Source organism: Anser anser (assembly GCF_964211835.1).
Source record: "Anser anser genome assembly, chromosome: 2".
In the NCBI taxonomy this organism is placed as follows: domain Eukaryota; kingdom Metazoa; phylum Chordata; class Aves; order Anseriformes; family Anatidae; genus Anser; species Anser anser.
Window position 1 is genome coordinate 94,161,494 of NC_139721.1, and position 12,946 is coordinate 94,174,439.

General features: G+C 39.5%; 2 protein-coding genes across 6 annotated transcripts in view; both read left to right on the plus strand.

The window, feature by feature from the left end:
• Positions 1 to 3,507, plus strand: part of LOC310895342 (uncharacterized protein) — a 30,243-nt gene extending 26,736 nt beyond the window's left edge. The window contains exons 2-4 of one of the 4 annotated variants that reach the window (XM_083826570.1): positions 239 to 300; positions 740 to 782; positions 1,687 to 3,496. In XM_083826570.1, the coding sequence (XP_083682696.1) occupies positions 239 to 300; positions 740 to 782; positions 1,687 to 1,717 (136 nt within the window). In that variant the 3' untranslated portion in view covers positions 1,718 to 3,496. Of the gene's footprint in view, positions 1 to 238 lie in introns of all 4 variants that reach the window. The other 3 variants (XM_083826571.1, XM_083826569.1, XR_014580623.1) reach the window with 3 other exon arrangements.
• An 8-nt stretch (positions 3,508 to 3,515) lies between these two features.
• SUSD5 (sushi domain containing 5) overlaps positions 3,516 to 12,946 on the plus strand; it is a 54,047-nt gene continuing 44,616 nt past the window's right edge. Inside the window, exons 1-2 of one of the 2 annotated variants that reach the window (XM_083826534.1) lie at positions 3,516 to 4,816; positions 7,177 to 7,369. In XM_083826534.1, coding sequence (XP_083682660.1) covers positions 7,312 to 7,369 — 58 coding nt within the window. In that variant the 5' untranslated portion in view covers positions 3,516 to 4,816; positions 7,177 to 7,311. The remainder of the gene's footprint in view (positions 4,817 to 7,176; positions 7,370 to 12,946) is intronic. The other variant, XM_083826533.1, reaches the window with a different exon arrangement.

Sequence of the window (12,946 nt, forward strand, 5' to 3'; positions counted from 1 at the left end):
TTTTTTTATCAGCTCCCTGAATTACTTTCAGATAGTTCTGTACATTTCACATTTCTACTTTTTCATTTAATTAGGTGCAAACACTCTGTATAAATAAAATAAAAAGTTCCCTGCAGCGAGTAGACTATTGCAGACTGCCAGACACTGAAAAATGTTTGTCTCCATTACTGTTGCTTTATAATTCACATTTTACAAACAAAGAAATCTTTCTCTCTCTTTTTTTCTTTCCCTTTTCCAGTCAGCTTTTGGGGGCTAGAAGCTTGAATACAGCTGCAGAACAAGTTTGGATCCCCATATACAGTAGGTGTACTATCAATGAATACAAGAGGTGTACAGTACTACCAGTGTTTCTTGCCTGCCTTTCAGTCGCACAGATTTCATGTTCTTTAGGACATGTCAGTCATTGCAATACTTGTATGTAAATGCTATATTGTCTCTGAGGCATTTCAGATCCCTTTACATGCTGTTTGGCTAGTGGAGCCACAGTTCTTTATGTCCTGATTCTAGCAGCAGCTGAAGTCATAGACTTTGGAAAGCAGATACCTCCCATGATAATGACATGATCCTACAAAGTTATCTATAAAGGAGCTTGTGTTGGTTTACTAAGAGTGTATCAGAATGGTGTGTAAAGTTGATTATCTTCATGTATATGCTAAGAGAGAGGGTCTGAAGAGGTTGTGTAACTTCCATACTGGCATCTTAGTAAGCTGAAGTACCCAAATCCTCTTGATTTCCACAGTTGTCACGATTGTACATAGAGCAATCTCCAACACGTCTGTTCTGTAAGTAATGAACACCTTCATGACATTGACGTACATCAACCAGTATCTAAAAGTATGGATATGGCAACTCTTACCTTGGCATGGACACCATAAATGGTTGTGGTTATCCATCAGTGCCATCATTTTATGCAGGCTCTGCAGCTGAGTGCAGGGTATATAGCAAAGCATATGCCTCAGTTATTTCTGTATGTACCTCCTTTCAACTTCAGTTGGGGACAATGCTTCAGAAGTTCCAAACAGTATGGTAAATTCCAATAATCATACTTGTTAGAGCAATTTAGTCACCACCTTACTCGCTTTCATATTAATTAGATATTTCTTTACAAAATAAAAATATAATTTAGGATGATAAGTAGACCTTAAACCTATAATCCATTTAAATACAGCTCTTCTGACTAAACTGTGCAGACTGTCAACATCTAAAGCTTATTGTTTTTCACAGAGAAACAAGTTAAACTGAATCTTATGCTTTAGCGACAGAGAAGAAGTGTCTTTTTCAGAACAGAAACTTTATTCCTATTGTGCTTTATTTGGATATGAAAAGTGACCTTTCCTGTGACTTTCCAGCTTCTTCAAAGGCCAGTTTCTTTGCCAGCTGCAGTACTTGAACAAATCTGCCAACATCTACCCAGTTTGGCTGGAGATAGCAAATGTTTCTGAGAGTATCTATTTGCTCAAGGCCTTAGGATCTTAGGTACTTATCTTGCAAAGACTTAAGATCATGTGTAAGAATTTGCAGAACCTTTACGTCTGTGATGCTTATAGTATATAAGTCTTTCATGGTAGAAATTAGATATCCTAGTAGTAGGTATGAAAAGATCAAATACAATAATATGATCTCTATTGTAAGTACATATATTCAGATGTTTTCAAACATGTCTTTGTTCATTTATATTTCTTTTAGGTGTACTAAAAATCCACTTTTACTCAAATGACATATTCCAGGTGGAAGTGTTCATAGATGATCCTCAGGTACTAGATGCCCATTATTGTGTGCTTCACAGTGCATGAGTGTTTTGTGTGTGTGCAATCATATTCATATATATATACTTTATGGCACAGTGCCTTCACATGTCTTACTCCCTGTGTAGATGTTTGTATGCTGTGAAACAGTGTTTTATAAAATATCACCATTGGCACATTCACTACTCCCAAGGCAGGCATAATCTATGGAAAGCATGAGGTATTCTTCTGTATTCTTCTGTAATGTATCACAAAACATTGTACAATATACAGTGAATAGTTTGACTGATGTGTACTATGAATGCCAGAGGTTCTGAGCATTTATACTGGTATCTATCCATCTTAAGTTCCAGATCTCATTTTGAGTTTTTGGTTCAAAGAAACACAAAATCTAAATGCGGGATTTTTACCTAATTAATCTTTGTTTCGATGCAAAACAATGTGTACATGATTTCAGTACAAAACCTAATCTGCATAGCTTTATAAAAATCTTCCAAAAGACACCAGGAACAGGGATTTTTGCCTATAGAAATATTAGATTTGAACGACAACTGGTTGGTAGTGATGTATGTACTTCCAGGAGTTATGGGTCCTTACCTTACCAAGCTTATAGACTTTATTTACATCTGAGATGGGAAGAAAGGAAGCCAGTTCACTCTACCAGCTGTTCATGCCTTCAGAAAGGAACATATCCCATGGTCTGTTGTAGTCCTTTAAAATCAGTAAGATGTTCTGCTCAAGAATACAAGCTGAGATTTTCCAAGACAAGAGCCAGAGTGGCAACATGCCTTTACATATATCAACACAAGAAAATGATCCAATTATAGCAAAATAAATCAAGCAGACCTTTGGAATTTTAGATGGAAACCCAGAGGATATTGTCCTTTCCCACAATTGCTTTGGCCAAACTCATGGGGACAGCAAAGAGCCAACAAAGTCATCAGCCCTATGACAAGTATCAAGGAAAACTGGAACTACTGCTGTGGTCAAGTCAAGTCTCTATTAATGTCTGTGTCTTGCTGTAACTACTTACTCAGTTTCTTGGAATTTCTTTGCTATCTTACTTAAAGTATGTAGATTCAACATCTTCTCTTCTTTTTGTGTCCACTGATTTTTAAAACAGGTATAAAAAGTATTGGTATACCGGAGGTTTAAAAACATATTTTATGCCATCAGCTAAGTCACCAGTAAAAGAAATAAAAAAAATCAAAGAAAGCTACAATTTTCTATTTCCTTTTCTGTCACGTTGTATATTATTTTTTGCTGTACAGCATTGTCCATTGAAACAAAATGCAGTTATGTAGTTACATTACAACAAACATCCCCTGTGATGGATAGAGTGAGCAAGAAGCTGCCCTTCCTTATAATTCCAGAGGTGTTCCTTACAAGTTCAGTTGGCAAGGCAATGTAGAGGAACCTGCTGCTATCTGTATTCTTTGAATAAACAGAAAATTCAAAACTACCTGTCTGAAAGCTTTCAGTGTGTATATTCACATCATTCATGGGTATAAAGGAGTGGAAGAGGCTAAGATTCTTTAAAAGTCAACTGGATCAGAGCATTAACTACCCAAATTCATCAAACGTTATTTTTAAAGCTTCCAGTGCCATGGTGTTACTTGCTTGTTTGAATAACATATAGAGGGGTTCCTGAGACTGAGTCATTCCACTCAGACTGAAAATAACATTTGGCAGGTTCATCATTATCAGAATACATCTGCAGCTGTCTACAAGCACCTTGTCCTTTACAGCACTGGGGCCATTGTGGTGGGGAGGGTCAGCTTCTTACTCCTGGTCTTGGTGGCTCAGACTTACTAACAGAGTGAGCATTTTTGCCCAGCTTTGAATTTCTAAGGGAAAAAAAATTAAAAAGCTGAAATAAAAGCAATATAGGATGGGAGTATGAAAATGACGTTTCTGAGCTCTGCTCAGTTCCAACAGCAACACAAAACTATTCCGTTTATATATTTAGTGAAATAAATCCTGGCATCACCACTGGTATATTTCCTCTTATTATGGGGGTTTCTTTTGAGTTTTGTTTGGACAAAATTAGGACAAATGGGAATAAGGGACAGATGTCATTGCTGTAAGTGCTAATGGGAGCTGGAAATTCCTCTTGTCAACTGCTTTCAGAGCGTTCAGTCATGAGGAGCACCAACCCATTCTTCTGGATCAGGAGCACTAATGAAGACCAGCACTTTGAAGAAGACTCCTGTTTTGACCTTTGGTTCCTTGTACCCTTTCCAAACCTGGGATGTGAAGTAGCAGGATGAACAATTCCCATCTCCAGCGAAGCTCTGCTGTCATGGTCCAGTGCCATCGGTGCTGTTTGCCACATTACCTTACCCCTCACCTGAAGACCATCACTCTTACCGTGGCAGACCCTGACCTGCGACCCTAAGCAATACGCTGCTGGCTGGTTTCACATTGCAGAGAGAAAACACTCCCTACTCACAAACCCATCCCTCCAGAGATGTACAGCTATATCCACAAACTCCCCGCTTACCAGCACCAGCTATCTAGCTGCCCTTCTCCTCCTAGCCAAGGATTTCTCCTGCTTGTGGCTTGTCCCCTTTTCTCTCCCTCCCAGCTTTTACATTTCTTGCGCTGTGAGCCACTCATTTACCAACAGGGCAATGTGACTTTTCACACTTTTCTCACTGACTTTTCTCAGTGCTTGCTGCCCTGCCGACTGGGCTTGGCAAAGCCTCTCCCCAGCCACAGCTGGCCGGACATCTCCCCCCACCTTCCCCTCCCCTTCACACCAGCCAAGTGAAGGATTCCTCTCTCCCTCCCTCTCCCTTTCTTTTTCCACCCCTCCCACCTTCAGTGCAAACCCAAGACGCAGGATCCTGCCGAGGGAAAGCAGCTCCTTGAAATCATCACTGCTGCCCCTGCTGCTAACATGCAGAGGAGGAGGGAGAAAAAGACTCCACAGCCACTCTCCTGCGGCTGGGGCTGGGGGCTTCGCAGCAGGGCGATGGCTTTGGGCTCTCGGAAATTATCTCTCACCTTCGTCCAGGGCATGGGATCTCTCTTCTTCATCCTTCAGATCATCTCTGTACGGGCTGATGGTGAGTCTCCACTCAGTTTGGGCTGGGTTGCTGTGTCTGGAAGGAGAACTGTATGTTGAACTATGTTATTGAAAAAAAAACAAAACACCACCAACATAAAACACCACCTTTCTTTTTTAATAAGAAACTTAAATACACGCCCCACTTTGGGTTAGGGAATGTCTGATTCAGAGTTTTTTGAGACTCTACAAATATCCTGGGGTTAAGCAGAGAAAGGAAATAAGATCCCAGAAGGCTATGATTATTTTATTACAACAAAATGAGAGGATAGTGAACTTTTCCAGAGGAAATAAGAATAATAAAACAAAGCCAGAACATGAATTAAGAACAATCAGCTATATTTTAGGAGAGCTTTGCTTATAATTAAAAAATTAATTTCTCCAAATGACTTCCACATCTGGCTGCTTCGGATGCCACCAAACATCGATTTATATGGGCAGGTACTTGAAGAAGGGAAGACAAGAAGCTGAGGGCTTCCTCTTACAGCATTTTCTATTCGGTACAACACACACTCAAGACAACTGTTCGCCCTTCTGCATGTGAACTTGACCGGTTCTTCACTGCTGAGGGGTTTGATCAGAACACGGATTGGGCTGAATCACCATCTACTGCTTACTCTGAAATGTGACTTTTTTTTACTTGCTGATGATAATCCTGAACGGCTGCATCCTTTGCAGTTTTCCCGCAGCCTATCCCCTTTTCAATAATTGAGCCACTCTAATGATAACTAACTCGCCTTAGCAGAAATACAATTTATGTTTAAAACAATTGTCTTTTCCTGGTAGAGCAATGCTGAATGGCCATATTTTTTCACTTTCACAGCTGCAATAGATTTATGCCTCATCCCAGGATTTTTTTTCTGTACACTAATCCTTTACCATCAATGTTTGCTGCGTTATTCCAGAAAACAGTCCTTCAACATTATAGAGCAATAAAAATCTTCTTTTTCTTCTCAGAGATTTTTCCTCCTTAGCCTAAATTTATTTCAGCTGATCAAAAAATAGGGGAAAAGAAAGGGGGCAAATTAATCCTGTCTGCACATTGCTACCATTTTGTGTAAAATACCATTTATACAGCAGAACCTTGTCTTGTACTGTTGAAGAAAATTACTTTTCTTTAAGAATAAAGCAAAAGAACTGTCAGACAACTCCATTGTGTTGCACTAGGTAAAACTGCAATTCTGAGTTTAGGAAATTCTCATTGCCTAGCAAAATCCATCCGAAATGAGGAAAAAATGCATCCCCATGAATGAGGGTTCTACACATAACTTTAAAAAGGTGACAAGACATGAATAATTAATTTGCTTTTGCTAAGAATGCTTTGTGGGAAGTCTTCCCTTTTCTTTTCAAGAACACCTCCAAATTTTTGCTGCATTAATAGCATCTTCTTGCTTCCTAGACAGACATCCTCTCAAAAAGAATGGGAAGAAATTTTGGAGACCATTTCAAGGCAAAGTTCATGACAGATTTTGTCATTCAACATTTTGTCAAATTTACTTTACAAGTGGTAAAGCAATTGTAAGAATTAAAGGGTAGAATATACAAAGTGCATTGCAATTGTAGAGCATTACTATAACATTGTTGTTTCTGTTTCTATTTAACTTTTCAGAATCATTGCTGAAAATCTTTAAGTCCTCTATTAACATGCTCGCCAGTGTCTTCTACTAATATTAATATTCAACCAATCAATTCTAACACTATCTTATAAACCATCTGGCTTAATATGCAGAAGAAAACACTTTATTTGAACTTTAGAATTTACCACTACATATAGACTTACATATTTAATTAAGATCTGAGAGTACAAAACAGGACTAATACTTTCCTTTATAACAGATTCTTGCCTGATCCAAACAGGAAACCAGCCTCTCAGTTTTGAAAGTTTTAGGTGAAAATACAGTTGTGCTACTCTAATATATATAAACATGGCCTAAGTGACAAAGTTCTGGGTGAGATGTGTATGTGTTTGCTACTTTTAACAAAAAAATAATTGAATGTTTTGCAAAGCACAGAAGAGATTTTGACTTCACCTTGTAAAAACCCTGTGAAATCCAGACTGGCCCCTATTACAGACAACTCCCCAAAACTGGTTAGAGTATATTTCCCAAAAGAAGACCTTCACTTTGTTGTCTCACACACAAATAATGTCAAGGAGTAGGTAATAAAACTGGAAACCACAGGGGTTTGGTGAAGGTGTAAAGCCTTGAAGCTTTATTGATCTCTTTTAACCAATACTTACCACAATGTATATTGTTGTAGAGCAGATAGATTCCAGAAAGACAAGGGTAAATGTCAAACTAAAAGACAGCTTTCTTTTGACTTGCAATTTTTTTCTTACAATGGAAATGTGCTTATTCATAGCTCTGGAGGTCAGGGTCAGGCAGATAAGGGACTCCTCAACGGCCCATTCCTGCTCTGACTTACTCTGGTGTGAATGTGGAGAACAGTAGTGCCACTGCTGCTAGTGCAGTTACTACAGAACAAAATAGGTTATGGATGGGAGACAGTGAAGACAGCTCAAAATTCTGGATTTTTTCAGCCATACCAGCCACTGGTAGGTCCTGGTTTTGTGAATGGGAATCATACAGCCAAATAGCTGGATAATTGCTTTGTAATTTTCTGTCAATCAGAGTCAACTTTAAACTTCACCTTTGTGAAAACAAAGGTTTTAATTAGATTCTTGTGGTTGTGACTGTTCTTAATTATACCCATGCAAATGTAGACTTTTTGAGATATCTTTGCACTGGAGTAGAAGCATAAGTGTGCTTCATGCATGCTGTACGGGGGTGAGTCACCTCTGTTTTTTGTTTGTTTGTTTTTGTTTCTTTTTTTGTTTCTTTGTTTTGACACCTTTTGTCTTTTCACTGGCATTAAAATATAAATAAATATGAACTATAGTTTTCTGCAGAATATGTGCTCTGAGAAAGAACATGTGGCAGAGAATGATGACAATTAATCTACCTTACAGATACACACCTGATTTGAAAAAATGTACCAATTGCAAAACTTTACAAATTATTCCAAGGTGCTGTTCAGTTGGCTAAATTTTGAGTTACATGCAAGACCTATTGATCAAACTGATTATTTGCTAGTGACCACACATAGTGACTGCAGAGGTTGCAGGTGAAGGATTATGAATCCAGAAAACTAGGCACAATTACATGAGGATCTGACCATTCTTCTGACCTAGAAGCAGATATGTCTGATGCCAGAGGTAGGATTTTACTGGTATGCTAATATTTCTCAATGCATTAGAGCAGCTAGGTGTCACTTCAATGCTCACACAGCTACCCTTATGATACGCGCCATATACAAGCTAGATTCTGTACTCCAGGTGTGGGACTTCTTCCCTATGGAATTTCTGTTAAGCAGCAGTCAGTGGGTGAAAGTAGCTATCAAGTATATTTCGGTAGATAAGAAAAAATGAAATTAATTAAGTACCCATCCTGGGGAAAAAAAACAAAAACAAAAACAAAAACAAAGGAATTAATTATCTGGAAAGCAGTAATAAGCAGCTGTTTTTGATCTGCAGTAAAACAACTGGAAAAGTTTAAGGGGAAAAGAAACCTACTATACTTTATTTACAAAAAGGTTGTAAAGCAAATCAAAGGAAAAGAAAAAAAAAGTTTTTTCTCTTCTGCTATATATTCAGTTGCATTTGAGTAACAGGTGTGTAAGCATTTCAGGATGCCACTTGCAAAACAACAAATATATTTGTATGTTGCAAAAATAAATGCATAAACAATTCCATATATTTGATCATAAGGGCTTTACTAAAATTTAAGTTCATACTGAATTTAGCTGAGGAGAAACTCAAAGGTGACCTCCTAATTTTGCTATTTTCCTGATTATGTAATATTTTAAGCAGATTAAATTAAATAAGAAATCATTAATTTTACTTTCTTACAGAAATAAACACTATATTCATAAACCCTAAGCAGAGTTGGTAATTACCAAATCTCTGTAATTGTGCAGTTTTACTGAATTCTCCACCCTTACTATTACAATTAAGGCCATTGTTACAGGCAGCCATAGAAATGGAAATAAAATTGCTCTTGAAGCACAGAGTTGACCTTCCCTTCCTCCTCTCTCTACCTCAATTTGAAAACTTTAACATTTAAGTAAAAATAAACCAGACTCCAAATATGCACCTTTCACCACCTTTATTTTGTTGAAACTGATGAGGGGTTATCATTTGAGCTAGTAACATACCATCCTAATCAGCACAATAAACATGCCTTTTAAAGTACCTCATTTTATATTATTTGTGAGAGATATTTTTATTTTAAGGTATGTTTGGCTATGCAATTTTGTTTCTTCTTCAAGCATGATGCAAGTCCTCCTGAAAATATAGAAGACACTGAGATCACTTCAGTGGGCTTTGAATGGTGCCTATATAACTCAGAAGAACTTCTCATATCTTTTACTGTATTAGAATAAATTAGCTAACTGTCTTCTTCATAACCAGGAGAATTTTGCTAATTCCACTGGGATTCCTAAAAGGAAGAAGGAACAGGGTTTGGACTTTTCTTATTTTTGAAGTATTCCTTTTTATGCTTTCCTATATGTGGTTGTAGATGGCCCTTCTGTCTTGAAAGCATAATAAGGTCCAGTTGCTAGAAGCTGAGTTTAGCAAAATTTGAAACTGGAAATAAGGTGGAGTGAGAGTAATGAACCATTGGAACAGTTTACTATCAAGTGTGCTGTAAATTCTCCATTACTTGGAGTCATTGAATCATGACTGGATGCCTTTTGAAAAGACATGCTCTAGTTCAACCACAAATTTTTGGACTTGATGTTGGAACTGCTGGAGGAAATCTACAGTCCAGCTATGCAGGAATTCAAACAAGGTGATAAAAATGAATCCTAGAGGCTGTGAGATCTATGGATATGTTTTCCACTAGGCTATACTGAGGTACTCTTAAGTAAAATCTATATTCAGCTATTGCTTGTTGACAAAATTTTAGTGCCAAACAACAATAAAAGTAATTCTTTTATCTCTTTACCAAAACAGAATTCAAATTCTGTAATGATAGTGATAAGATGACAGTAGAGGCTACCTCTGTAATATAGTCTAGTTATTAGAGAAATACTGTCTCTGGTTTCAAGTGTGATTTTTTCTCAAGAACTCTGAGTTCAGCTGTTAATGAAAAGTAGGAATAATGATGTCTTAGCTTACTGAAGCTGCCATTATGTGCTTTTATGGCTTAGCACTGAAATAATAACTTTTTCACTGGTTTCAAAGGGAAACCTGAAGAAATTTACTATAACTAGGATATTTGTCATTCTGAATCCGAAAAACTCTAGCTGTGCATTAAAGTGTCTGAAAAAGGCCACTTGCCATGGATTTCTAGCTTGATCTTGAAACAGAAGAGACTGGCTTTGATTGAAAAGGCATGAGAAAAGTATACAGGGTTCTGGGAAAAAAAGTCACACTACCTGTCTCATCATCACATTATGGGAAAAAATGCTACAGGACAGAAATGAAGGAAGAGCACGGAGAGGGAACTCAAACATGGTGGCTGTTTTATAAACAAAGGCATAATATGTTCTTCAAACAAATGCACAAAAAGACATGATTCTTAAATGCTGTGCCTTATGGCGATATAACACAGTCTCATATTTCAAACTGCATATTTAAACCAGAATGACAGTACATCTCTTGATATCATTCCAGAGAGAAAACTGTTTTCAACTACTCTACAATATCATAATGTGTTAGAGAGGTGATACAATTTGAATTTTTTTACAGCCGCAGTACCAAAACTGACTGATACCAAGTATGTGAGACAAACTTTTTTCCTTTCCTTTCCTTTCCTTGCCTTGCCTTGCCTTGCCTTGCCTTGCCTTGCCTTGCCTTGCCTTGCCTTCCCTTCCCTTCCCTTTTCTCCTTTTTCCTTTTTCTCCTTTTTCCTTTTTCTCCTTTTTCCTCTCTCCTCTCCTCTCCTCTCCTCTCCTCTCCTCTCCTCTCCTCTCCTCTCCTCTCCTCTCCTCTCCTCTCCTCTCCTCTCCTCTCCTCTCCTCTCCTCTCCTTCTCCTTCTCCTTCTCCTTCTCCTTCTCCTTCTCCTTCTCCTTCTCCTTCTCCTTCTCCTTCTCCTTCTCCTTCTCCTTCTCCTTCTCCTTCTCCTTCTCCTTCTCCTTCTCCTTCTCCTTCTCCTTCTCCTTCTCCTTCTCCTTCTCCTTCTCCTTCTCCTTCTCCTTCTCCTTCTCCTTCTCCTTCTCCTTCTCCTTCTCCTTCTCCTTCTCCTTCTCCTTCTCCTTCTCCTTCTCCTTCTCCTTCTCCTTCTCCTTCTCCTTCTCCTTCTCCTTCTCCTTCTCCTTCTCCTTCTCCTTTTCTCCTTCTCCTTCTCCTTCTCCTTCTCCTTCTCCTTCTCCTTCTCCTTCTCCTTCTCCTTCTCCTTCTCCTTCTCCTTCTCCTTCTCCTTCTCCTTCTCTTCTCTTTTTTCATTACAACTAGTGGTGTTAAATATTTACAGTTATTTCACCAGGACCCTTAGAACCCTATCTTGGAAATTATACTTTTTTGTGATTAAAAGCAAAACAAACCCAGTACATTAATATCTCAAACTGTGTTAGCCACACCAGTGTAAGGTGCAGAATTCTGTTTCAGTGCTCTAGTCGTATTTATTTAAGAGGGTTTCCTATTTTGATGTGCTTTTGTATTTTTTCATGCTACTATGTCTCCTATATATATTATTTTTTCATCTAAATGCCCCTTAGTAATGTGTGATCCGCAAAATACTGGGGATCCAAATGTTTCATTGGTCAAGCATCAGGTGAAACTTGCTATTATATTTTTTAAGTAAGAATTTAGGCAAAACAGTGTACATGTTAAAAACTGGGCAAGTAGCTATAGAGCTTCTAAGGCTTTGGAGAAGATTCACAGGTTGGTCTGGTGTGGTGGTTTTACTCAGGTGGGCAGCTGAGGTCCACTACAACCGCTCTCTCACTCTCCCTCTTCAAAGGAAAAGAGGGAGAAAATACAATGCAAAGGGCTCAAGGGTTGAGATAAGGTTGGGGAGAATGCTCAACAATTATTGTGATGGGCAAAACAGACTCAGAGTAGGGAGATAGTAAAATTTATTGTCTATTACTAACAAGCTAGAGAAGTGAGAAACAAAGGAAAGAAACCAAAAGCACCCCCCCCCCCCCCTTCCACCTTCTCTCCCCAAGCAACGCAGGGGAATGGGGGATTGGGGTTGTGGTCAGTCCTTGACGCTTTGTTTCTGCTGTTCCTTCACGGTCACCCTCTGCCCTTGCTCCACGTGGGGTCCCTCCCACCGGATACTGTCCTTCCTGAACTGAGCCTGCAGGGACAGCCCACAGGCAGCAGCTCTTCAAGAACTGCTCCCACACGGCTCCGTACCACAGGGTCCATCCATCAGGAGCAAACTGCTCCAGCACGGGTGCCCCACGGGTGGCAGCTCCCTTTAGACCACCTGCTCCTGTGTGGGCTCCTTTCCACGGGCTGCAGCTCCAGCCCGGGGCCTGCTCCTGCGGGGGCTCTCCATGGGCCGCAGCCTCCTCCAGGCCACATCCTCCTTCTCCACCAGGGGCTCCTCCACGGGCTGCAGTGTGGAGATCTGCTCTGCCGTGGGACCCATAGGCTGCAGGGGGACAGCCTGCTCCACCAGGGGCCTCTCCACAGACCACAAGGGAACTTCTGCTGGGTGCCTGGAGCACCTCCTGCCCTTCTGCACTGACCTTGGGGGCTGCAGGGTTGCTTCTCACTCCTCTCTCCCAGCTGCTATTGTGCGGATTTTTTTTTTTCCCTTTCTTTCTTAAATCTGCCCTCACAGAGGCACAAACAACATCACTTAATGGCTCGGCTCTGGCCAGTGGCATGCCCCTTAACTAACATGGAGCAGCTTCTGGATTCTTCTCACAGAAGCCCCTACTACCTAAGCCTTGCCACGTAAACCCATTACATCTGGTAAGCAAGCCAGCCTTCTTTATCCATTTCCGGCTAACCAGAATTTCCTATAAACAGTTCACTGCAGTTTTCCCAACCAGTAAGTCTTTCCTAGCTTACCCTAAAACCTATTTGCCTACATAATTTGAATATCCCAAAAGTCCAGCATCTTCATAGCTTCTAGCAAAAAGTTAATTTACCATAAGTACTAGCAAAAA